Below are 26,807 nucleotides of genomic sequence, written 5' to 3'. Positions count from 1 at the left end.
GCATTCTCTTCCATGAAACACCCTTTTCATTTAATCCATATAAAAATCAGGCCTTCTTGCAGAACAAGTATTAACTAGTTTTCAGTGAAAACATTAAGACAATCTAAGGAAAACTTCAAAGAAAAAAGACAATCTAAGGAAACCACAAAGAAAATCCATTTGCGTTTCTGAAGACCCCTCCCAAAAAATAAGATCCCTAACAGAACAAACCACATGGAGTATGTAACAGAGCGCTTTTTTTAAAATTAATTAAAGACCACAAATCAAAATAAGGACAAAAATCCTACCTAACATGAAAATATAATTTGATGGCATCACTCCTTGACCAAACATCTACCGTCTATGTTTCATCCCTGTAATGATCCAAATAAGAATAGCAGAGAGGGAATTCCCTGGAGCTCCGGTGGTTACGACTCTGTGCTCTCACTGCCGAGGGCCCGGGTTCAATCCCTGGTCGGGGAACTAAGATCCCACAAGCTGTGCAGCGCAGCCAAAAAACAAACAAACAAAGAATAGCAGAGAAAATCGTGTATCCTTTTGACAGACATGTGGCTTTAAAATAATCGAGCACACCAAATTCCCATCTTGCCAAACAGATAAATTGGGAGATTAATATTTTGAAGGATTTATTACTAGAGTCCTTAGAAGTAGCGCTTCCTTATAGGTCATTTAACATATGTAAATTTTTGCAAGTAATAATTTTAAACTATGCTTGAAACCATTACACAAAGCCACATACACTTACTCAAGGTACTCCCAAAATTCACTTATTTCAGAGTCTCCGAATTAAAATCTCTGTTAGAGACTGCGGCATAAAAGAAGCCTGCAGTTGGCCGACTTCATGTGACACTCAAAAGATCAGCAGAATGCTCCTGCCAAGAGTTCTGCATCCAACAATTTCATTAAGGAAAACTTCAAACCAATTTGATAGAGCACAGATGCTGCAAGCAAAATGTGGTTATGAAGAAGATGCAAGACAATATCAAAAAGTGGCCTAGGGACTTCCCTGGTGGCGCAGTGGTTAAGACTCCACCTGCCAATGCAGGGACACGGGTTTGAGCCCTGGTCCGGGAAGATCTCACATGCCGCGGGGCAACGAAGCCTGTGTGCCACAACTACTGAGCCTGTGCTCTAGTGCCCATGAGCCACAACTACTGAGCCTGCGTGCCACAACTACTGAGCCCATGCGCCACAACTACTGAAGCCTGCATGCCAAGAGCCTGTGCTCCGCAACAAAGAGAAGCCACCACAATGAGAAGCCCACCCACCGCAACGAAGAGTAGCCCCCGCTCGCCGCAACTAGAGAAAGCCTGCACGCAGCAACGAAGACCCAACGCAGCCAAAAAATAAATAAATAAATCTATTTTAAAAAAAAGTTGCCTAAGCTTCCATCATAGACCTGCTCCTTCAACTCCGAGACAAAGTATACACCCATGCAACTGTGGAAAGAAAAAAAAAAAAAGGAAAGAAGGAAAAAGAACTTCTACTTTAGAATCTACATTTTCAAAGATCCCCATTATTTATACAACTGCCACTAAGAGAACTTTCCTCTGCTTTATTTGGTTGAAAGAATTTAAAGGTTTAGGGCTGACAAGGTTCTTACCTAGTTTAAAAACCTCAAAGGTGAGGAAACTGAAGCCTAGTGGTTCTGCAGGAACAAATGGCAACTTTATTCCAGAGCCAGAATCAGACCAAATAAATTCAAATCAAGTACTCTACACTGTACAACAAACACTAGGAAGTTACAGCAAATGTTAATCTAAAAACCCTTAGGAGAATTGAAGAATTGCAGATTTTAAATCACAGGAAAGACTTGGCTCCGTGGTACGGAAAAAGGACCTCTCATGTAGAAGGACCTCTCATTTTGATACACCTCTTCCTCTCTGGGTACTACAGCAAACCACCCTGTCCTTGAAGACCACAGCTCTCAGAGGGCTGGGCATGAGGACGTCAGGGAAGACTTCAGAAAGAACTCACCTAAACTGAGACTGTAAGCATGGGTGAAAGCCTGGAGCCGGGCGTAGGGCAGATGGAAGAGAGAGGGCAGAGAAGTCAGAGTGAAGGGCCTGCAGGCTGTCTGGACTTCATAACAGCGACAGCTGCAGTTAGGACCACATTTTCATCTTGCATTCCTGTTATTTATACACCATCTTGTTCACAAAGAATTTCCATTTGGGCATTAGAGCTACTTGTGCCTATAGCTCAGTTTTCTGTCTTGGACCAGAACACTCTGAAAAGGAAAAGACTTTTCAGAGTCTTGTTAGACTTGCAAGTCTAACAAGGCTTGTTAGACTTTGCGTTCCCCAGGGAAAAGAATCATCCCTGGAACATAATAGGTGTTTTCATAAGTTTGATAAAAGGGTAAGTGAATGACCCCAGTTTATTTAAGTGGCTGAGAGACACACAGCCTGCAGGGTGGTAGCAGATCTCCTTGCCATCAGGCTGAAATCCAAGTCTCCCGATCCACAACCTCACCCCTGCTATTCCTTCTGTAAACCTGACCTCTAACTGTAACTGCCTTGGCCTCATTCCGTGGGTGTGGATTCCCCTCCTTCAAACGCACTTTCCAGCCCGCCAAATTCTTGGGAAAGTTTCTTCCACTCTCCAGGAGCTGAGAGAGCTGCAAAGTTAAATCTGGCTTTCCAGAGCTTTTTTTTTTCCCCAATCCTAACGGAAGAAATCAACAAGCGCCGGGCAGAGGGACCAGGCTCCCTCCAATCAGAGCCGGCTCCCGCCAGGCCGGCCAAGCCTCGCGCCCGAGCAGGAAACGCGGCGGCCTGACTCGCGGTCCCCAGGCGCGGTGACAGCCCCGCGCTCCCCGGGGGCCGGGCCGGGGAGAGGAGCGGGTTCCCGGGGAAGCGCAGCCGCTTCTGTTCAAGTGGCAAATAAGGCAATAAATAAAACAGCGGGTCAGCTGTCAGACGCAGGCCATCTGCGTGCCCCACGCACAGCCGGCTACAGCCCGACGGGCGCCACTACCCGCACAAAGACGCCCCGAAACACATGAAACCCCCAACACAAACGCACGCACGCGTGGGGCGGAGGGGAGCCTGCCCCCGGTACTGATCACACCCCGACGAGATGCGGGGGGAGGGGACGGGGCACAGCCCTCCAACTCGCAGGGTGGCCAGGACACCGCGCGCGCAGGTCCACGCAGAGCCACCCTCAGTGACACACAAACACTCAGTGAACCAGTCATGGGGGTGGGGAGCGAGAAAAGGCCCCACTCTCAGAGTGCCCAGGATCCCTACGATCGAGGGTCCACACGGTCACCCTCAAGAAGACACAGCGAACCAGTCACACCAGGGGTGAAGGGGAGGGGGGACAGAGACAGTCTCCCACTCTCAGGATGTCCGGGATCCCCACGCGAGAGGGCCCACGCAGAGCTACCTTCGGTGACACAGCGAACCAGCCACTCCACGGAGTGAGTGGGGACCGAGACAGTCCCCCACTCTCAGGGTCACCAGGACCCCGCGCGGGGCTTCACGCGCGGATCCACGCGGAGTCGCGGCAAGCGCGGTGCCTCCTCGGTGCCACCCCGAGGCCGAGACCATACCCGGCGCCCAGACGCGCGACGGCCCGGTCAGTCCCCCTCTGCGTCCCCGTCCCACAGTCGCTCAGGGCGGCGGCCGCCAACTCGGGTAGCGACCTCGCGGCGCCCCTCTCGGACCTGCCACACCCGGCGGGGACCCCAGCCCGGCCCAGGACCCCTGCCGCCTGGGACCCCCGTCCAGCCCCGGGACCTCCGCCCGGCAACCTCGTCCGGCTCGCGGACCTCAGTCCTCTCGGGGACCCCCGCCCGGCCCAGGACCCCTGTCGCCTGAGTCCCCCGCCCGGCCTGGGACCCCTGTCCGGCCCAGAACCTCGCCCGGCTCCGGGACCCCTGCCTCCCGAGGAGTCCCCCCGCCCGGCTGGGACCCCTGCCGCCTGGGACCCCGTCCGGCCCCGGGACCTCCGCCCGGCCGTGGGACCCTCTCCCAGCCCCGGAACCCATGTCCGCCGAGGACCCCCGCCCGGCCCGGCCCCGCCGCCCGCCGCCTCACCTCAGGCCGCCTCCCGGGCAGCACTCACTCCTTGCCGGAGGTGCCCTGGCCGAGCGAGGCGGAGCCGAGCAGCCCGCAGAGCCGGAGTCGCCGCAACAATGGAGCCCCGGGGCGGGGCCGCCTCGCAGCGGTCTCAGCCCCTCTCGCGCTCAGGGTCCGGCTCCGTCTCCCGCTCCGCGAAGAGCAGCTGCCGGCGAGAGGTTGCAACTGGGCTCGGGCAACGCGCAGGCGCACTCGCCCCACCCGCGCCCCTCCGCCCCGCCCCCGGCGGCGCCCGGCGCTCGGGGCCCGCCCCCCAACCAATGGAGAGGGAGCTGAGCGCAGAGGGCGGGGCCTGTAGAAACAAAGGGAGGTGGGGCGGGGCCGTTCCAGGGCTGGGCTGCTGGGTCCCGCGGGGGCCAAACCCAGAGCGACAGGATTCGCGGTCCAACCCGGTCCGACCCGGGGAGGCCGGGCGTAAAGTCCACTTGGAATCCGCTCAGCAAGCCGTGCTCATCCCAAACCCGGAACTCAAGTTTATCGGATTGGCCTGCTTTACAGAAAGGGAAACAGGCCCAAGGAGCGAGACCACCTGCCCCCCACGTCACAAAGTCCCATTCACTCGTTCATCTTTTATTCATTAAACAAACATTTTCGCAGCCCGTAAGGTGTGCGGTCGGAGTGGAGTAGAGGCATACTTGGCCCTCCCTTAAGGAGCTCCGTCAGGCAGGACCAGAGATTTCTCGGAGTCACTTTAACCCACGATGAAGCAGCGCAGAGCAGAGCTGTTTCCCTTTCCTACCTCAAAGCTTTTGTGGCTACGCTGTTCCGTATCTGCAATGCTCCCCTCTCCCCACCTGTCACCCCCCGTGTATCCAAGTACCAATCATCCATAAAACCGCTGTCCTCGCCGTCTTTTTGATCTTTGGGCGTCGTGTGACCCCGCATTCCCAGTTTTCCTCCCCATCACTAGCGGCTCCTCCGGGAGTCTCCGGGATACACCCCTTCTCTGCCCAACCTCTCGGTGCTGGGGTGTTAGGGTGGCCCATGGCTCGGGCATGGACCCTCCTACCGAGAATCTCAGGCTCTCCCAGGCTTTCAACCATCCACAGGCTGCGGTGACTGGCCAGCTCTGTATCTCCAGCCCTGACCTCCCCTGCCTACGCAGCTGGACGCCCAGGAGGCATCTCAAATGTCTCACCATCAAAACAAAGTGCTTTACTCAATGCCCCCCACCTGCCCCTCCACATTCTTCTTTCTCAGTAAATGGCCTCAACCATCTGCCCAGGTGCTCAGCTTGAAACCTGAAATCCTCCTGGACTACGTTCTTCCCCCACCCCCACCTGCCAGGCCTGCCTTCTCTGCATCCCCATGCATCCGTGGCCACCTTAGTTACAGCACCAGCTGGAGCTTTCCATATGAGTGGTTTCCTCCCACCTCCAGTGAAGTGTGACCTCTCTAGGACAAGGCAGGGGTCTGAGTCATTTCTTGTGCAGAACAGAGCCTGGCACCCTGAAGGCACTCAGGGTTGCTGGTAGAAGGAATGGATGCATGGATAAGGTCTTGACAGTGACTGGGGCAGACCCTATCCCCATCTCCCTACACACACACACACACACACACACACACACACACACTCACACGCGCGCGCGCACACGCACACCACTGAAAGCCCAGTTTCCAGTCTGATTTGCCAAATTCCTCCCTGGAGATAAGAAACTTCCCTATGCCCTTTCAGCCAGGCCCCATGTTTGGAGGATGTACTCAGAGATCAGGAACAAAAAATCTCAGAAAGGGAAGTAGTTACTGCAAAGGACAGCACCCAGTCCCAGACCTCTTTGCTCATGCTGCCCTCTGCCTGACACACTTTTCTCCCTCTACCTGGCCAACTCCCACTGACCATTCAATGTCTCACCTTCAGTGTCAATTTCCCCAGGAGGGCTTTGTAGCCCCCTCTGCGCCAAGTACAACCATGGCAGACACACCCTGAGGTGACCCCCAATGAGTCACACCCCTGTATGATCTCCCCCTCTTGGCTGCGGGCAGAACCTGTGACACCTTCTGGCCAATACAGAATACAGGTGACAGAGGTGATGAATTGTCACTCCCCGGGTCACATTACATCACATAAGAATTCATCTTAAAGGGTACAAATGAACTTATCTACAAAACAGAGTTACAAATGTAGAAAACAAACTATGGTTGCCAGGGTAAGGGGGGGGAGGGATACATTGGGAGATTGAGATTGACATCTACACTCTACTATGTATAGAATAGATAACTAATAAGTACCTCCTGTACAGCACAGGGAACTCTACTCAGTGCTCTGTAATGACCGATTTGGGGAAAGAAGCTAAAAAAAGAATTGATATATGTGTATGTACAACTGATTCACTTTGCTGTACAGCAGAAACTAACACAACATTGGAAATCAACTATATTCCAATAAAAATTAATTTAAAAAAAGAATTTGTCTTAGACTATAAGGAGAGGTTCTACTTACAGGCTTTGGAGAAGTCACCTGTGGATGGTTGTAGGACCTGAGCATCACCTCCAGCTGACAGCCAGCAAAGAGCTGGGCCCCCGGTCAGGCAGGCCTGCAGAAGCGACATCTGGAACCAACCTAAAGGAGCTTGGCAGGACTCTTCCCCAGTCAAGCCTCCAGGTGAGAATGCAGCCCAGACAAAACACTGAGTGAGCCCTGAGCAGAGGACCCAGCTAACATGGGCTACACTCCAACCCACAGAAACTGAATTAAGAAATGTGTGTTACATGAAGCTGCTATATTTGTGGTTATTTGTTATGAAACAATAAAAAACTAATACTAGGTCCCCTCCCCAATACATACATTCATAGCCCCCTGTACTTCTTTCTGGCATTCATCACGATTCTACTAATTTGTTCAGCATCGCTCTCTTGCCACCAGCATGAAAGCCCCATGAGAACAGAAATGGAGTGTGTTGTGCTTCAAATGGCCTCACAGTTTTCTTCTAAGGCAATTGGTCAAAGGTAGACCAATCCATCAGTGGGTCGGCTGGCCCTACTGTCCTTCCCAGCCCCCTTTTCCCTGGGCATATTCCATCAGAGACACTCGAATAGTTTTCTGCCTTCCTAACCTCCCTTATAGCCCAAGGTGGCCATGTGTTATTGTCCTGGCCAGTGAGACACAGGGGAAGTTGGAAGAAATGTTTCCAGCAGTGGTGGCCTGGAGCCAATGTGGACCAGACCATGAGAGCCAATTGTTCATTGTTTAGGAATTTTGCAAGTCCGTTAAACCCAATCATTACCCCAAAATTAAATTATATAAACTTACGATGAAAATCACATTAAAAGCAAAGATAATAAATATTGAAAATTCCTTCCTTCCTAAATATTTCACTGCGGTTTACAATGATCTATGCCACTGAGGATTTTACATCTATTGTAACTGTACGATAGAAATAGTATATGATGGTGTGCTACAGTCATCTCTTCCCATACCCGCAGCTAGCAATGTCATGTTGGTAGCTTGAAATCAGATGTGGTAGGAGAATTTATACCACAGAAATTGGTAATTGGTACAAGTCAGGACTTTCTTCCTTCCTTCCATCCCCTAGAATGCTGGTAATTGAAGATTTACCAGCACATCTTCTAGGGAAGATTTTTCTCCGCCAGGAAAGGAATAGATACAGTTTTTTCTAAGCAGCAAGGATTAGTACCTTGAACACACATGTGATGTCTGGAGCTGTAGCAGCCATCTCACAACGACAAGAAAAAGTCAGAATCAGAGAGATTCTGACTCTCCTACCCCTGAGCCACTGAATCAAGACCAGGAATCATCTACTTCCAGATTCTCTATTAGGTAGGAAAAACAAAAACCTTATTGATGTAAGCCACTGTTAGTCAATTTTTGTGTTACTTACAGAATTCCTAACTGAAGTGTATAGACATTCAAGAAATGTTTGTCAAATTAATAAACTCAGCCTGACCATCCCTTCTCATCAGTGGTCATCCTGTTTGGGCTTATGTCCACTAACAAGAAACTCACCACCCATTAAACCAGTCAGGGTATGATTGCACAGCTCTGACTAGTAGAAAGTTTTTCCCTATATAAAACTGAAATTTTGGAACCTCTTGAACCTCAGAAAATAAGTCCAATCCCTCTTTGCCACCACAGCCCTTCTGATGTAAAGAGAGTGTTCATTTGATGGGAAAATAAATCAAGGTTTATTGATCCAAGAGCTGGGCCAACACTCTTTGTAGAAGTTCCTGACCTAGTTTGATACTGTGAAGGGCTATGAGGTAGGGTTAGTGACCAGAGATCCCTTCCAGATTCTTCCAGTAACACATCTCTTGAGGAAGAAAGTTAATTACAAACTATTTATGTCACAAGGTAAGGTGCATTTCCATGACACCTTTGATGCAGTCTTCCTAGATTCCGGAGCCTAGAGGGAGAACATATCATCTATGGCAACTGGGCACCTGTGGGAAATCCAAGCCCAGGTTAGGATGTGATGTGAGTTCACCAAGGCACTGAAAGCCCACAGGGCTGCCACACTGGTCATGTATCGCTACATAACATATTACCCCAAAACCTAGAGGCTTAAAACAACTTATAAGTATTATCTCACAGTTTTAGTGGGTCAGCAATCTGGCACAGCTCAACTGGGTGCCTCTGGTTCAAGGTCTCTGACAAGGTTGCCACCAAGCTGTTAGCTGGGGCTATGGTCTGATGTGAAGGTTTGACTGGGGGATGGATCTGTTTCCAAGTCACTCATATGGCTTCTTGCAGGCCACATTCCTCACAAGATGTGAACCCTATGCAGGGCCACTCGCAACACAGCAGCTGACTTTCCCCAGAACACCTGAGATGGAAGCTACACAGATTACCGGAAGATACCATCAACTTCACTGTGTTCAGTCAGAAGCAAGTCAGAAGGTCCAGCCCACACTCAATGGGAGGGGACCACACAAGGGTGGGAACACCAGGAAGCAGGGATCATTGGGGGTCTTCTCAGAGGCTGCCTACCAAGCTGCTGAAAACTCATGATTAAAATAAAATCTTGGGACCTCCCTGGCGGTCTGGTGGTTAACACTCCATGCTTCCATGGCAGGGTGCACAGATTCGATCCCTGGTCAGGGAACTAAGATCCCACATGCCACGTGGTGGAAAATAAAATAAAATAATGAAATGAAATAAAATAAAATAAAATAAAATCTTAAAAGCAGACATAGAAAACAAACACCATATTCTGGGGAATAACAATAAGACTTACAGGTAACTTCCTACATGAAATAATGGAAGTCAAAAGACAATGCGATAACAGTCTCATAATGTTGAAAGAAAGAACAAAAACAAAACAAAACTGTTAATCCGTCTCCTCCAAAAGCTACAACCACTTACATGCACTGTTTTCTGTCTCCTTCATGCACATGGCCTGATGGGAAAAGAGCCACCTCCCAGCTGGTCCTAAGCATGTCATTCTCCTGCTCTGCTTGGTGCCTTTGCAAACACTGGTCCATCAAGTTATTATGGTGGCTTGGTGTTTGGAGAAATAATAAGTTTGAGAGTAATAACAACCATCTCTTGAAACCCAGCTCTAACACCTGTATGACCTTGGCAGGTCTCTTAGATTCTCTGAGCCTCAGTAGACACAACAGTCAAATATGCCTGATCCCCACCATGCTGGATTTTTCTGGGAATTAAATGAGATCCTATATGTAAATTGCCTGTCACCTAGTAGGCACCTTATAGATGTAAGTTCCTTTCCAGCTGAAGCTCTGACCTGGCAAACTCCTACTCATTCTTCAAGACCCAGCTAAATGTCATCGCCTCTGTGAAGCTGCCTCCACTCCCCAGGAAGGCCTCCTTGCCTCTACCATGATCTCACTGCTGCTTGAACAACATGCCCTATATTATTACATTTAACACCCTGCACCGTCATGGTCTGTTTCCAGATCTGTCTCTCCCATGTAACAGCAAGCTCCTCCAGGGCAGGGTGTGTTTGATTCATATTTATCTCCTTGGTACCCACAAGGCACCTGGCTCCATTGTACGTGCTTGATGGAAATGTGTTATTTGATTGGAACAATTTAGGGTTAAAACGTGTTGTCCAGACCTTGTGCTTATGCTGAGCCTATTCTGGACACAAACTAAGCAGTGTCTCAGCCTTCCTTTCCTCCTTCCTTCCCTGTCACTATGGAAGAAGGGACTTCCCCTCCCCCAGCACTGACCACCCTGTATAAAAAACACCCTCTCTTGTCACTCTCTCCCTTTATCCTGTCTGTTTCTTCCTTAGTATTTATCCTCTCCTGACGCATGTATTGTCTGTCTGCTCTTCCCACCCCAGATAGAAGGTAAGCTCCAGATTTTTATCTATCCTGTTCACTGTTGTATCTTGAGATCCCGAAAGAGTGCCTGGCACATAGTAGGCACTCAGTAATTGCTGAATTAGTCAGTTAGTCTCATAGGGTTGAAGAGATTCAAATCGTTTCCAGTCTGCCTGGAAGACTGGACGTGATTCCAGTCCATACTGGTTTCTCTTTCTCTTCTCACTTCCTCTCTCCCTCCATCACTCCCCTGCCTCTTTCCCGTTGGTATTTTTATGCTCAGGTCTCTCTCATTAAAAGAAGAACACATCCCCTACACCATCATCCATGCCAACAGGCCCTCCCTCTGCCTCACCCTTCACCCTTCCAGCCACTGCCCCAAGCCTCTCCCCCGTGCGGACTCAGATGTGTATTCCCAAGATGCCTCCTCCCCAAGCCTCAGTCCACTCTGCCTGCTGTCCACCTCCCCACCCCCACCTCACATGACTCTCCTTGTCGAGGTCATCAACAAACTCGTTGGGAGTAAACCCAAAGGATTTACTTTGGGTCCTACCGGACTGCCCTCACCTCGCCATTTGCTCTCTGAATCCCTCCCTCCGTGGACCCCCTTTCTTCCCTTGAGCTCGGTCACACCACACCCTCCTGGTCCTCTGCCCACGTCTCGCTGCCCCTCCTTACTCTCCTCTGTACTCTGTTCTTCTCCACCAAACTCTGAAAGGTTTACTCTGCTTACTCAGTACCATGTCCCGGGACAGTCTCCCGCAAGCCCGTGACTCTGCTCATCCCTCGCAGACATCCGTGAGGACATTTGAGACATCCACTGAGCCTCACGGCCAGCTGTCTCCTGAGCACGTCCCCCTGGAGGTGAGTACCTCATGCGTGACATGCAGTAGACAGAACTGTCTTCTTCCACGCACCCCAAACCTGCTGTCCCCCCCATTTCCTCGCCCCTCCACCATCTCTCCCATTGCCACGTGGGAAAGCAGGGTCCAGTCTGCACTCCTCCTGGCCCCTCATCCTCCAGCCCAATCAGCAGGTCCTGCTGAATCTCCTTCTGGTACTCATATCCTCCACCCCAGCCTCCCTGCCACGACCTCCTCCCAGGCTGCATCTCTCCCCAGCATCACGGCAAAAGCATCTCTATCGGTCTCTGCCTCAAGGCCTGGCCCCTCCAACCTCTTCTCCTGGGAGCAGCCCAAGGCAAAGGAAGGGGGCGGAGATAGTGCTTTAAGAGCAAACCTCAAAAGTCCTTTCCCAGAGAAAAGCACATATATTTGTATGGGAAGCCACCTTGAAGGTTAGCTTTGATTATAAAGACCCACTGGTCATCAGTGGAGGGGCTGAGGCAGAGAAACAAAGAGAGCTAAACTGCTCTGGACAAGAACGGATGGGCAGCTGCATTTGGGAGCACCCCCAGAGAAGGGGAAATAAAGACGGCAGAGGGGTGAGGGCAGCGGGCAGAGAAGAGGAAAGGGGCCGTAGCGGGAAGCTGGTTGCTGGGAAATGTCTAGTGGCAGTTACAGCCTGGGACTTTTTTTTTTTAACTTTCCATTTTATATTGGAGTAGAGTTGATTAATAATGCTGTGTTAGTTTCAGGTGTACAGCAAAGTGATTCAGTTATACATACACCTGTGTCTATTCTTTTTCAAATGCTTTTCCCATTTAGGTTGTTACAGAATATTGAGCAGAGTTTCCTGTGCTCTACAGTAGGTCCTTGTCGGTTATCCACTTTAAATATAGCAGTGCGTGCATGTCAATCCCAAACTCCCTAACTATCCCTCCCTCCCACCCTTCCCCCCCTCGATAACCAGAAGTTCCTTCTCTTAAGTCTGTGAGTCTGTTTCTGTTTTGTAAATAAGTTCATTTGTATCATTATTTTTAGATTCTGCACGTAAGCGACATCATACAATATTTCTCTTTCTCTGCCTGACTTACTTCACTCAGTATGACGATCTCTAGGTCCATCCATGTTGCTGCAAATGGCATTATTGCATTCTTTTTAATGGCTGAGTATTGTATATATGTACCACATCTTCTTCATCCATTCTATTGATGGGCCTTTAGGTGGTTTCCATGCCTTGGCTAATGAAAACAGATGAACATTGGGGTGCATGTATCCTTTTGGACCATATTTTTCTCTGGGTATATGCCCAGGAGTGGGATTGCAGGATCATATGGTAGCTCTATTTTTAGTTTTCTGAGGAACCTCCATACTGTTTTCTATAGTCAGCCTGCGACTTTTTAAACAGGGATGTCCAGAGGCCAGTCCTTCGCCCAGCACCTCCACTACCCCAGGTTTCAGCGTGATGCTCATCCCTCGGCCTCTCTCCCTGTCCTTCAGTGGAAGTCTAGCCTTGTGTGAGCAGAATTGGGGCGAGAGGAGTTCTTGGTCCATAAAGCCGGGGCTGGTCCGTGTCTGTATCAGCTTGGAGTGCAGAGAAGGGGCTGGTACAGAAGGGGAGAGACCTGCTAAATCTCTCAGTATTCTCACCACATTGTCCAGAGCCTTACATGCTTTTTTGACCCAGCAAGTGGATTAAGCCACTTCAACCAAAGCCACCAAGCTGTATTTTACTATTTAAAAAAAGTTTAAGTCACACGTTGGTACATACATAGATTTCTGACCAGCCAGCCCACCAGTGACAAAATAAAGGTAGGGGTGCCCTTGTCCCCCAAGCCCTAAATGTATCCCCATATGGGACTGACTGGTCTCCAAGGTCCTCTACGCCACGACCATCGCTCTGCTCTGGACTAGGATGAATGTGGTTGATTGAATGTGAACCCACTTGTGCACGCGTGCATTCATTCAATGTTCGTCTTCTGGTGGTGTTAAGTTGTGCATCTTTACACAAGGAAATGATTCACACAGAAACGTGTACCAATAAGTAGTTTTCCCTTGGGACTCTTTATCGAAAAAAATAAGCACATAACAGGCACCATTCAAAGTTGCTGAATTTGAGCCTTGTGCGCGGGAGGTAGGGAAGGAGGAGGGTTAGAGCTCGGTGGTCCCGGGCTGGAATCCCAGCACCTCTGCTAAGCAGCCATATGACTGTAGATAAGTCACCTAATGTTTCTGAGCCTCGGTTTGCTCATTTGTAAAATGGGTGCTTGTTAAGCTAGATGATAAGGTATGTAACACTCCTAGCCCCGTGCCTGACATGCAATTCGTTCTCCAACACGGCAATAACAGAGGATACAGACATGGGCTTTGGTCTGAATCCCAGTCTGCCAATTACTAGTTGTGTGCTCTTGGGCCATTTATCTAACTTCTCTGAGCCTCAGTTGCCTCAGTTGTAAAATGGAGATACTACCACCTAGTTTACCAAGCTTCCTGTGGGCACTCCAGAAGGATCCATCATGAGATGCGGAAAGTGTTTTCTATAGGCTAGAGAGAGAAAGAGCTCTGTGTGTTAGTGAGTCTGGGATCAGCAGTGGGGGTGAGGCCACGGCACAGGGCCCCTGCCCTACTGCAACAGCAGCGGTGCCAATCACCCATGCTCCCTCCGTGGCCCTGCACGGTTATGCCACATGGCTCTGCTTACACCTGGGAAGGCCAGAGCACTAGGCTGGCTGTAAGAGTAGACCTTTTTTTCCCCACCCCCCGGCAGGGGCGGCCTGATGGAAGACAGGTGTCCCCAGAAGTAACCCCAGAAACCAGAACTCTGTACAAACGGTTTAAGCATGGAGGAGGGAAGGGTCGGGGAAGGTAAGGAAGGTGCCAAGGGAGGCGTGTCCAGGAGCAGGTGGCCGCCGTGAGCAGCGGGAACTCAAGCCCAGTGTGGACAACCTCGGAGATGTCCCACCCATGGGGGAGGGTCTGGGGAGCCTCACTGGTTAAGGGCTGCCCCGGAAGTGGGTTAACTCCCTGGGGCTCCGGCCTGCCCCTCACGTAGGCTGAGCAGAGCCCAAGGCCAGAGATGCAAATGGTCTCATAGGAGCCTCCAGATGATCCACGGATCCTGCTGGCCCCAGGCCTCCAGGCAGGGCCCGGCAGCGTCTCCCTGGCAGGGTGTACAGGTCATTATGAGCCGAGGTGGAAAGTATCCCAGGCACAGCCAGGCTACTGTGGAGCCCAGGGCAGGGAGGGCCCCAAACCCCAGATATACTGTGCAGCTCCTGGAGGCTCCAGGCAGATTCTGGTCCTAAGCCTTTGCTGTGCTGTGTCCTCGGCCTAGAATGCCTCTTTCACCCGTCCTCACTCCGGCCTTCACTGGCCAACTCCTGCTCACCCCTCTGAACTCAGCTGTAGTGGGGCTGGGTGTAGGAAGCCTTCCCAGATGCCTGCCCTGCTCCCAGTTAGGGTCCTTCCCATGCCCCCACGCTCCATCACAGCACTTCTACCTGTGCTGCTGTTGCCTGTTCCTGTGACCCTTGTACCAGTCAGTCAGGCCGCATAACAAAATACCCAGACAGGGACTTAAACAACATTATTTTATTTCTCATTGTTCTGGAAGCTGGGAAGTCCGAGATCACGATGCCGGCAGATTCAGTTCCCGGAGAGAGTTCTCTTTCTGGTTTGTAGATGGCTACCTTCTCCTGTGTCCTCCCATGGCCTTTTTCTAGGGCCTGTGCAAGAAAACTTCTTATAAGGCACCAACTCTATTGGATTAGGGCCCCACCCTTATGACCTCATTTAACCTTAATTACCGCCTTATATGCCCATCTCCAAATACAGTCACACTGGGGGTTAGGCTTTCAACATATTAATTTGGGTGTGTGTGTGTGTGTGAGACACAATTTAGTCCATAGCACATCTCTTCCATGGGTTTGTGATCAGTTCTTGAGGTCAGGGACAGTATCTTCTTCATCTCTGCTTTGTCACACCCAACTCAGTAATATTTGTTCATAAACAGGGTTATCTGAATGGAAGGAAGGGTGGTAACAGTTTGGGGAGAGGGGTCGTATCATGGAAGTCTTTGCAGAGAGGATGACGTCTCAGCTGGGTATTGAAGGATGAATAGGAGTTTGCTAGATGGGGCAAAGAAAAGAGCCCTTGCTAAGGGCGCCATGTTTGGGAGGGAGGTGAGAAGATGATGCTCAAGAAATAAGGCTGCCAGAATGGAGGAGTAAAAGAGTCTGGAGAGGGAATCAGTGGCCAGATGGTGCCCATGAAGGAGTCGGAGGACAGGCCACGGAGGTCCCTGTGGTGAGGTGTCCAGGCAGGAGATAGCACAGTCAGGCCTGCACTACAGACCAATTGCTGTGGGCCTCTGAGCACAGGGTGGACTGGAGGAATGACAAGGCACGTAAGTATTAGGACAGAGAGATTCGGGGTGTTGGAGGCGGGAAGCACAGGCAGGATGTGGCGCCTGCTCCGTGGAGCGCTCAGAAATGATGTGCAGCTGAGGAGGGTTCATGGCGCTGAGGCTGCAGACAGGAGAAAAGGAAGCCTCTATTATTCATGAAACCTGGTTCAGTAATAGCCGGTCAGCCTCTGACGGTCACCAGGGAGGCACTGATCTCCTTTCTCATTTAATTTGTCAGAAGTGCTCTCACACTTGGGGACGTGCCCTCTCAGCCCGTGGGCTGGGAACTGGGCCAGATCCTGGCTCGCGTAGCCCAGGTGGATGACTTACCCAATACCAGGGTTTCTTCCACTCTTGAAGGTGGGGAAGGTGGAGGCTGGGGAGGGGGAGAAAAGGGGCCAGGGGAACTGGCTTCTGGAATGATCCAACTTTCACCTGTTTAGTAGACAGTTTTCCCTCTGGAGCGGCAGCCTGGGAATTAAGAAAGACAATGGCAAGGGGTGGAGGTGATGTAGGGGAGGGGGGCCTGGAAAGGAGCAGAAGGAAGGTGGGGGTGATGGCCTTGGAGGAGGCGGGGAGAGGCAGGGGCAGTGGCAGTGGGAGGGGCAGCTGGGGCTCGGCCAGAAGGAGCCCACCCTCCACCTGCCGAAGACTGAGCAGCAGGGCATGCTCAGTGCCCTCGGGGCCAGGGCCGGCGGGCTGTCTAGGGATTGAGAGTGTCCCTGACTGTCCACAAAGACCGAGGCTTCTCTGGATGGTGAGATGGAGTAGCTGCGGGCCTGGTCTGAGGGCGACCTGCGCCCAAGCTCTGCCCAGGGATCTCGGGTCAGGCACCCGGGAGACAACGCCCCTTATCCAAATGCAGAGGGCGGGCTTTAGATCTTTTATCTGACATTCCCCGTGCCTCAGTCTCCTCATCTGCAAAGTGGGGATTACAGAAGGGTCCGCCTCATAGTATTATTGTGAGGACCTCAGGTGCTCAGAACAGGGCGGGACAGACAGTGAGATGTGTAAAGGGACGCTATTCACTTCTTCACCTCCCGCAGGAGCTGTGCCCAAGCCAGGTCCCAGGCCTGGGTCCTGGGGATGGGCCTGGAGGCCCTTCTCCCTCTGCTTCCCCGGGAAGGCGGGCTCACAGGCAGGCCCCCTCCTGGTGGTGCTGGCCGGTGAGGGTGCTTCTACCAACCCCTGTGCCACCAGTTGTCAGCCGGTGGGACCTTAGGTCCAGGTGCGGGTCGGGTAGGACGTGGACCATTCTTGCAGACTTTTCTGAGCTAAAACACATTAAGCAACGTCTTCCAACTCAGCTGTTCCAGAAGCTCTGCATTGGCGCTTCAGACTCTGGTGCGTTAAGGAAACTGATACAGTCCCTGGTTCCTCATCCGTCTCCTGTTGGTTCTCACCTGGCTCAGAACTTAGAGCAGGGGTGGGTGGGCTTAAGGCCAGCCCCAAGCCACCTCCAGGGCCACTCACGATGTCCTTCATGCTTGTGACGGGCCACTCCAGCTCCATCTCCTTCCTGCTTCCCCCTCCTGCCCTCCTGACCGACTTCTCTCTGCGCCCTCTCTTTACCGTGTGGCCCCTGCTGGCTTGCGCTGTGGCTGGGTGTCCCCTGCTTCTGTCCACCCCCCGGTTGACTCATGCATCTCACAGTCTGGCTCCCTGAGAGAGTGCTGACTGGGTAGACCATCTCCACGCAGAATGGAGCCTCTCGGGCTGGGGCTGGGGAAGAAATGTCACACAGGGTGACCAGGGAGTCTGCTCTGCAGGGAGCTCAGGGGCCATTCTCGGTCTGGTTACCTGTGCTGGGGACAGCAGGTCGTGGGCAGGACATGGTGATTTGTGGGTAAAGCGCATTAAGGAGGGGGCACGGAACATGGCAAAGCCTCGGAGGGACTGGGGTCCATGTGGTGCTGGTGGGCAGCTGGGCGCAGATGAGTGAGGGCAGCTCACCTGCAGAGGATGGTGACCGGGGCAGCTGGGGGCCTCCTGACGATTCATACAAAGAGCCACTGAAGGCACGGGGGGTTGAACATGGAGACAAGAAGGCCTCGGGGAGCCTGGGCTGTAGAGCTGGGAGTGCCCACCAATAGAGCGGGTCCTCTCCCCTTCTCAACACACAGGTGCCGTGCTTCCCAGATGCCTTTGCAGCTGGGTGGAGCCACGTGACTAACTCTGAACAATGGGCCTGACTGGTGGTGACACGTGTCACTTCTGAGCCAAACCCTAGGATGGGCTGTGTGATCTGCCAGCCTCTCTTCATCCTCACATTCAAAGCAGTGAATTCTGAAGCACTGGGTTGAGATTCCAGTGGCTTAGAAGGCACAGCTACCCTGGGGAGAAGGGTCCAGGAAGGAGGCCTGTAGGCTGACATCTCCCGGCCCCATCAGTCTCAGCGCTCCTGACACAGGCCCAGGCTGGGGTCAATTCGGGAAGGTTGGTGCCATTAGCAGACACCAAGGCTGGCGTGGAGAACGGGGCCGGACTTGGCTTGGGACTTTGGGGTGGGCAGCTCCTTAGAACCTGAGACAGCTGGGGCTCAGGTGGGGATGTAAGCTCTGGGGGACACGGGCTGGCTGTGCATACCTCCAGCACCCGGGACAGTGCCAGGCGCAGACGGGGGCTCAGCAAATGTACTCTAAATGACCCTACACACCAGGTACCGAACGGACACTCCACTAGCCAGAATGACAGGTCCCGAGCCTCCTGCAGCAGCCGGTCTCCCCGCTCAGGACACTGGAAGTGTCGAATCTTCCAGGTCCGCACTGTCTAGTCGGTAGCTGCTAGTCACACGTGGCTACTTCAACTGACCTTTAAACTAATGAAAACTTAAAACTCAATTCCCTAGTCACACCTGTCACGTTTCAAATGCTAGTGGCTGTCATAATGGACAGTGTGGGTACAGAATGCTTTGCAGAAAGGTCTATTGGGCTGCGCTGCTCTAGAAGCACCGATACCAGGAGGAACTCTGGGCTCCAGGCCTGTTACCAAATATTCCAATGACGGGTCACAGAGCACTGTTATAAAACCGCCAGCCCTCTTGGAGGGAAGTCGTCAGTAAACAGATAAGAAGAATGTGCTGGGGATCCATATTCAATATCCTGTGATAAACCATCACGGAAAAGAGTGTGAAAAGGAAGGTGCGTATGGGCATAACTGAATCACTTTGCTGCACAGCAGAGATGACCACCACATTGTAAATCAACTACACTTCAATAACATAAATTTAAAAATTAAAAAAAAATTAAAAGAAGAGAGAAAATACAAGATGTCTCCAAATCAAAGTGAAACTGTGATTTGGGAAAAAAAAGAAAAAAAAAAGAAGAATGTGCTGACACAGGGGCGGGCATTGGTGGGGAAATTCCTAGAGTCAGCAGAGGGGCCTGTCTGAGGTGGGAACTTCAGAGCCAAACCAAGAGGGGTGAGAGGGGCCCTGCCTGGAGAAGAAGCACGCCCCCGACTCCAGGAGGGAGGAGAGTGTGTGCAAAAGCTGAGGGCTTGTGCCGAAGGAAGGCAGCGTGGCTGTGATGTATGGGACAGAGGCCAATCCCGTGTGGAGCAGAGAGAGGGGAGAGCGGGGGGTCATAGAAGGTGCTGTTGGAGGCTTGACATGATCCAACTGATGGTTGCAAAGCATCACTCTGGTTGTCTGTGAAAAATGACAGGTCCGGAGAGTGGGGACAGAAGGCTGATGGGGAAGCTGGGTTCACCCAGGTGAGAGGTGAGGGTGGAGGGAGTATGGTCAGGGTGACCACATGTCCAGTTTGCCTGGGACAGGCCAGGTGTATGCTGTGTCCCTGGGTCATTGGTAAGGGTCATTGGGCCATCTTCCACCCTCAGGATGTTTTCTGATCTGGATAATTCCGTGACAGTGTCTGCTTGAGATGGAGAGATACAGAGAGATGCTTCAGGGTGGAACCAGGACCTCTGACAGGCTGTCCTTGGGGGCGAAGGAATGTGCTGGTTTCTGACTTGCAAACCTGGGTATACTAAAATGAAGCAGATTGTGTACACGTGGACAGGCTTCTGGGTCTTTATGAGAGTCATTAATGTCATTGGAATAAGATTAGAAACTGCTGTGGATTAAATGTGTCCCCCAAATCCATATGCTGAAGCCCTAATCCCCAGTGTGACGGATTAGGAGGGGGCCTTTGGAAGGTGATTAGGTTGTGAGGGTGGGCCCCTCACACTGGGATTAGTGCCCTTTGAGAAGCTGAGCGAGATGAGAAGAGAGATGATCTCTCTCTGCCCTGTGAAGACACAGCTCACACCTCTGTAAGCAGGAAGCAGGCTCTCACCAGAACCCGATCATGCCAGCACCTTGATCTCAGACTTCAGACTCCAGAACCAAGAGAAAGAAATCTTTGTTGTTTAAGCCCCCAGTCTATGGTTTTTGTTACAGCGGTCTGAGCAAACAAAGGTAGAGATTATAAAGCATTTCATCCCAGGATGACATCTGCCAACCTGCTGGGCCCTCCCCGGAGGGAGCCCGGCCTTCATTCTCTTCCTTTCCTTAGCCACGTGCTCCAGCCATAACCAGCAACCCAAGTTTCTGTAACCGGGGAAGCAGCCTCTGGCTCAGGGTCCACTCTTGCTGTTCCCTCTGGCTGGAACACCCTTCCCTTCCTTGGCCTCGGGGAACACCTCCTCATCTGTCAAGAATTAGTTTGGCAACACCTTCTCAGAAAGCCTGGCCCCCTGACCTCTGGGGTGTATATGGGGCCTCCTCTGGACCTTCTCCAAAGGGTCAGTCTTGTTGTCATTGTCTGTTTGCCAGTCTGTCTTCCCAGCCTGACTGGGGACAGGCATAAGCATCCCTCCCGTCAGCACCTGGTGCCTAGCTGAGGGGCTCTAGAGCAAGCAGAGGGCCCCACCCTTAGGGGCTGCCCCTGAGAGCGCTGTCCCGGGGCGTTCCCGATGCCAACTCTGGGGCCGTCCCGCCCGGCTCTGTGCATGCTTCCGGGGTGACCACTTTCGGCAGACGCTCTCCCCAACGACTGTCAGCAGAAGGGGGTCCATTCCTAGAAATGACGCACCTTTATAAGAAGTGGCTTTTCACTTTCACAAGTTATAATACATCATCCTTTATTTTTCCAGGCTCCCCTAGTCCAACATGACGTTCACTAGTGAGAAACTGGGGGTTTCCAGTGGCCAGGGCTCAGATCGCAAAGTGGAGGGAAGCGTACTAGGTGCTGAGAACTCCGCTCCCTGGCCAAGCTGGGCTGGTGAGAAGCTGGGCGCGCAGAGGGACTGGCGTGTTACGGGGCCAAAAGGAAGCTGAGTGACGTTGACTCACGGATGGGAACATCGAGGACACACAGAAAGATGCAGCTTCACAAAGACGGGGAGGGGAACAGACTCTGGGGACACTTTTGCAGTGTTTCACAGGCCTCTCAACGCATTGACAAACATTCCGTGTCAGGCACCACGCTCTAGCCCACACCATTAGCCCACAAAAGCAGGATGCCTTCCAGCGGGGGACCCGCCGGCCTCCTGCCGTGGATGCCCTGCTGACTTTGTGATCTAGGTGGCACCTCCCATCCTATCTCCCCGAGGGTCTGGCTGTCGGTCTCAGGACCAGGCACGAGCATCCCTCCCTGGGGGTGTCTGTGTTTTATAGGGGATAAGGGGGGAAGGTGGGACACCCCTGGCCATGTCACCAAGAGGGCATGGAAATCCTTCATTCTGGGGCACTGGCCGTCAGGGGAGGATGTCTTCTCTCCAAGACTTGGAAAATGACAGCGAGAAAAACAGTGGTGGCTGTACTTTACGTGTACTTACACACAGCATTATGGGGGGGCGGGGAGTGGGTCTGCCTTTCGGGGTACCTGTATGACAGGTCAAAAAGCAAAAAAGCACAAAGAAAACAGACAAGGAGTCCTGTGTGTTAGGAACACACCCCAAACCCGAAACCACGCAGATGCAAACAGTGGAGAATCAGGCTGGAGGTACTCCCCTTCAGTGGGACCATAGAATTAAACTCTTTATATATGGCGTCTTTAAGTAGGCTCTACTTTTTAATAAAATAAAAACTTTTGTGTTACTCTAAAGATATCATTTAGGCATCTAAGGGATGATCTGGAAGAAAAATGCAGTGCACGGGGGGGTCCTGGCAGAAGGTGCCTGTTTAGACTGAAGTTCCTCCCTAAACACCGATTCATCACAAAGGCCGTAAAAACCGAGCCCCCATGCTTCTTGCAGCCCTGGGTGGCACTCCCCCTGCCTCGGCGGTGGGGGGCCCACGTGCCAGGCCGTGCCTCCTGAGGCTGAGCGGGTGAGGGGGGCCATACCGTGCGCCCACCCACCCATGACCCTGTCATTGACAGGCCTCCTCAAATCTCCGGTCCCATCGCCTCTGTCCTACCAGCGTGGGGTGGGCACTGCCCGGAGGCCTGGGGGGTGGGCTGCACTTGTCTGTTCCCCCATCTCCGGGGCAGTGACCTTGCAGCATCTCCGTGATGGCAAGCAACAGCGGGGAAGGTGTAGTGCAAAGCCAGGCGTCTGGGCCCTAAACTACGGGCGGGAGCGCTGCTGGCAGAAACGGGGGTGGGGGCTGCACCTGCTCTGGGACCTCCTCCCGCCCCCAGGCCCCAGCCCAGCCCTTCCAGGCGCCCACCGTCCACCGTGGACACAGAGCAGCCAAAGCCAAGTGCAAGAGGAGGGGTCTGGTGGTTCCCGCAGGCGTGCCCGTGGTCAGGGGCCTCGGCAGCGTCAAAACAGCAGGGCTTTCTTCTTGAGGTCGTTCCTCTTCCAGAGGGCCAGGCGGTCAAACTCTTCCATGCTCATCCCAAACACTTCCTGGAACTCCTCGGGCGACAAGTGTCTCTTCAAATAAAAATGAAAACCCAGAGGGGAGCAGTCAGCAACTTCGGGCCCTGAGGCGGGATCTGCAGCAAGGATGGGGTGGTCCCCTCAGTGCACCCGGGGCCCTCGGGCTTCCCACCTTCTCTCTGTATCCCCATCGCTCTGCTTTGCAGTGGACAGAACCAAGCCCAGAGGAAAGAGATCCGGTTAGGGCCCCAGGCTGGTGACCAGCTGCAGAAGTGGGGCCAGAGCCCTGCCTCCTGACACCTACAGACACGTGTCCCACTGCAGACAAAGTTTGAAAGCGCACCCGGGAGAGGACTTCCTCCTGCCGGGAATTGGCTGAGATTTCATGAGATTTGCATATGTGGGCACATTCATGATTTCATTTAATTTTCATGGCTGCCGTTTGAGAGCCGGAAGTGAGTGGTTTTTTTCGCCCCCATTTCACAGATGAGGACGCTGAGGTGTGGAAGGTGAGCAAAGGAGCCTCAGTTCAAATCCTCCCTCTTCCCCTCCTCTGCTGTGTGACCGTGAGTTTTTTGTCTCTCCGAGCCCGATCCCGGGGGCACAATGGAGAGGCTGAACCGCACGGTGTCAAGGGCACCTGCGCCAGCTAGCCTCTGGGGCCTCAGTCTACTCACCTGTAAATGGGGTCACCCTGGCAACCCCCCCAGAGGTGTGTGGGTGAGTGGGTCAGTGCAGGTCAGCTCTCAGGGCTGAGCCCGGCCACGGGCAGGGCCAGTGTGTGTTGGGCACGTTTGTTATGATCCGAGATAGAGCAACCTCTGTGGAGCTTCCCCTGACTGCCACCCGAATTCTAGACTGTTCCTTGCAGGTTTCTGCTCCCATCAACCCCACATCTGTCTTCCTCAGCAGGCTCTGAGTAACTCCTTGTCCTTCGAGACCCGGCTCAGGTGGGCACAGCACCAGATCCCGGGAGGGCTTCCCAGGGGGAGTGAGGCTGTCCCCCTCCTGCCTGGGAGGGCTGAGGGGAAGACGGAAAGGAGGTGGGGGACAGTCTGCAACAGGAGAGGGGGTCAGGTTCTGGCCCCAGAGGACCCGGTTCAAATCCCCCTCTGGCCCCCATTTGAGAAGTGTGGCTTCCGTGTGGCTGTGTGGAAACCAGTATGGCCGTTCTTCCACGTACTTAGCAGGATCACCGTGCGACCCAGCAGATCCACTCCCAAGCAGATCCCAGACGACCCAAACCAGGGACTCACGCGGACACCTGCACACCCACGTTCACAGCGGCATCATCCACAAGTGCCAAGAGCGGAAACAACCCAACTGCCCATCGAAGGACAAACGGATAAACAAAATGAGCTCGATTCAGACTCGGGAACATGGTTCGTCCATAAAAAGTCGTGAAGCTCTGACGTTCGCTGAAACACGGACACGGCCGTTAGGCTGATCCCATTTATACGAAACATCCGGGATGGGCAGATCCACGGGGACCAAAACCAGAGTAGTCACTGCCGGGGTCTTGGGGAGGGAAAGGACCGGAGAATAGCTGGTCAGTGGTACGGGGTTTCCTGCTGGGCTGATAAAAGTGTTCTGGAATTGGATAGAGGTAGTGGAGGTCGTACAACCTTGAGAACGTATTAAACGCCACTCAGTCATACACTTTAAAATGGTTAAAATTGTGACTTTATAATTTAAAAAACCCAATTCTTGCCCCTCAAAGAGGGTTTCCTTAAATTTAAAACTCATACTAAAGGTTACTGTGATGATCGAGAGAAAACGGTGTGAAGACACATGGTTAACTACGGAAAGCAGAAACATCAGAGTCACTGCCACTTGTGTCCTGCATAAAAATCACCAAATATGTGTGGCACGCCCTGGGTTTTGGAGCCCAGTTGCTGGCAGGATATGGGGGAGGGAACCCAAGGGACCCATTTTTGCTGAGTCACAAAAGGCCCTCCTAACTGAATCTGGGCCTGGGGTCCTCAGAGGGCGCACACACTCTCTCACACACACACACACACACAGACATATATAGACACACACACAGACACACACACATATACAAACACATAGATACACACAGACATACTAGACACACACTCACACAGAGACACACAGACAGACACACACGCACACACAAGACATACACAGACACACACACAGAGACATATACAGGCGTGCAGACACACACAGACAGACACATAGATACACACAGACTACTAGACACACACTCACACAGAGACACACAGACACACACACACACCATCAAGCTAGTCTCCACCAGGGAAGGGCCGTGAGCTGCCTGCTGCCATCTCGCACCTGCAACCAGGAAGAACGTTCTGGCATATGCCAGAAACGAGCCACCTGCATGGCGCTGACACTGGGGTTTCCTGCTGATCTGGGGAATCCACAACCCAGCCCACGGGGACTCAGAACTGTCACTTCAGACAGCAGCACCCACTTCCAGGTACCGTGTCACAACCTTCCCAAGTACTGTGGGTCAACCAAGACGCCCAACGGGAAGGAGAAAAGGAAAATCGCATCTCCTGTTATTGGCTGGGTGTTGAGCGGGAGCCTGACACAGGCCGGGGTCCTGAGGCCCCGGGGGGCATGGCTGTGGGTGGTTAATGGGAGCGCGGCGGGGCAGAGTAAGATCAGAGGCCTGAGCGAGATGCTGGCCTCCAGGGCCGGGCCCTGGGGAGGTGGAAGCAAGGGGAAGGGGCCCAGAGGTGACGGCGAACAGGGATCCCAGGGAGGCATGGACCGGGCTGGCAGGGTGATGCCCAGCACCCCTGCAGCCTGTGATCTCCTGCTTTAGGGCCCCCGGGTGTCTCCGGGGTTGGGTCTCCCAGGTGGTGACACACAGAGGGGAGGAGAGGGGAGAGCGGCGACACAGGTCACCGCGCTCTAAGCTGGGAAGGGGAGAGCGGCGCGGTGAGGGTGACCCTGTGCTCACCGGCCGGGAGCCTCCCGCTAGCAGCAGGGGGACCACAGCAGGGCCTGCGGGGGGTGGGAAGGGGGCCCAAGGAGTCACTTACCCCCGGCACCCCCCGCAGGTCCCATGCAGCCCATCCTCCAGCCTCCAGACCAAGATGCCCTGAGAACTGAGTCTGAAAAGCTGCACAGGAACCTGGGTTCTACGGGCAAGGGGACACCCGACCTTGGGGACCTGTGAACTGGGGACATGTGGTGGGTTAGCGGGCAGGAGGAGAGGCAAAGGAGAGGACCCTCTGAGGCTGGCGCTCCCAACACTGCTCCCCCCGCCTGGCCCCCACCTGGCCACAGGAGCCCGCCCCGTTGCCGGGGAGGCAGCCGGAGGCAGGAGGGAGGGAGGGGTGCTGCATGGTGTCCCAGCTGGGTTCCCAAGCCCGCAGGCCTGTCACAATGACCCTGGGTGCTTGTCACATCTGAGAGTGCCTTCCCCCTCCCCTCTGCCCCCCCAAAACCTCCCAAGGCAGCCTTAGGGGACCAGGAGCCCGCGTGTGTCACATGCCTCCCAGAGCAGCTGACGGCAGCTGGGTTTGGGGACTCAGGCTAAGGGCGAGTCCTGGGGGCTGGCAGGGACCCCCGGGCTCTGGTCCTGTTTCCCCATCTGTAGGCTGAGAACAAAACTTGGCTGCCTGAGGGCTCTGGAGGGCAGGAGAGGGTCACATGGGGAAGGCCTGGCAGAGGGATCTGTTCAGCCATCCCAGCTCCAGCTCTGTGGTCTCTAGTATCTCACCACACCTGGCTGATCCCACGGCCTCCCAGGGAAGAAGGGGCTAAAGGCCCCCGCTCCTGGCAGCTGGGAACTTGGTAACGTCCGTCAAGGCAGAGTCAGGGCCCCCCATCCAGGGCTCTTCTTGCCCGCCCGAGTGCCTGCCGCGGCAGGAGGAACGTGGCAGAGCACGGCTGACCCCAGAGGCCAGAGCCGGCTTTCTGACCCTGGCCCAACTCCCCCGGCCGCTGGCTCCGGAAGGCTTCCCTGCCCCGCCAGGCACGGCACGGCCGAATTCCCTCCTGAGCCGGCAGGAAGGCAGCCCAGGGCGTGGGACGTTCCGGGATGGCCTCGCTTCTGGGGTGCACTGGGGAGAGCCCCTGGGGAGGAGGACGTTTTTGCAGCATGGTAGGGGTCCCACACGCTTTGCCAGGGGTCCGCCTATGTGTCACCCTCCAGGGCAGCACCGCAAAGACCTCGGGCTCAGGAGCCAGACACACAGGAATCCGGTCCTGGCTCCAGGCCTGTCCAGCTGTGCTGAGCGACACGACCTCAGTTGTGATGTTTGTAAAATCGGAATAATCCTGTCTGTGCCTTAGCCCACTCTCCCTCTGCCTGGAATGCCGGGCCCTCCTCCTCTGCCCACGTAACCCCTACTCACTCCCCAGACCTGGGCTTGGGTGTCAGCTCCTCCAGGAAGTCTCTCCTGACTGCACCCGTCACCCCAAGCTCCCAGACCCGCAAGCTTCCTTTCCGTGGTG

The 26,807-nt window shown here is 53.5% G+C and overlaps 2 protein-coding genes across 3 annotated transcripts in view; both read right to left on the bottom strand.

The window, feature by feature from the left end:
- Positions 1-4,272, bottom strand: part of AFAP1 (actin filament associated protein 1) — a 149,176-nt gene extending 144,904 nt beyond the window's left edge. The window contains exon 1 of one of the 2 annotated variants that reach the window (XM_022554796.3): positions 4,044-4,272. The gene's annotated coding sequence lies outside the window, so the exon portion shown is untranslated. The remainder of the gene's footprint in view (positions 1-4,043) is intronic. The other variant, XM_022554794.3, reaches the window with a different exon arrangement.
- A 16,405-nt stretch (positions 4,273-20,677) lies between these two features.
- Positions 20,678-26,807, bottom strand: part of ABLIM2 (actin binding LIM protein family member 2) — a 149,997-nt gene continuing 143,867 nt past the window's right edge. Inside the window, 1 exon segment of the mRNA XM_089911458.1 lies at positions 20,678-22,403. Coding sequence (XP_089767584.1) covers positions 22,290-22,403 — 114 coding nt within the window. The 3' untranslated portion in view covers positions 20,678-22,289.

This window comes from Delphinapterus leucas, chromosome 5 (assembly GCF_059928025.1).
Source record: "Delphinapterus leucas isolate spDelLeu-1000000601 "Yukka" chromosome 5, BTC_Dleu_Yukka2, whole genome shotgun sequence".
Taxonomy (NCBI): domain Eukaryota; kingdom Metazoa; phylum Chordata; class Mammalia; order Artiodactyla; family Monodontidae; genus Delphinapterus; species Delphinapterus leucas.
Note: the sequence above shows the minus strand (reverse complement) of the source record. Positions and strands in the feature narration are given on the sequence as shown.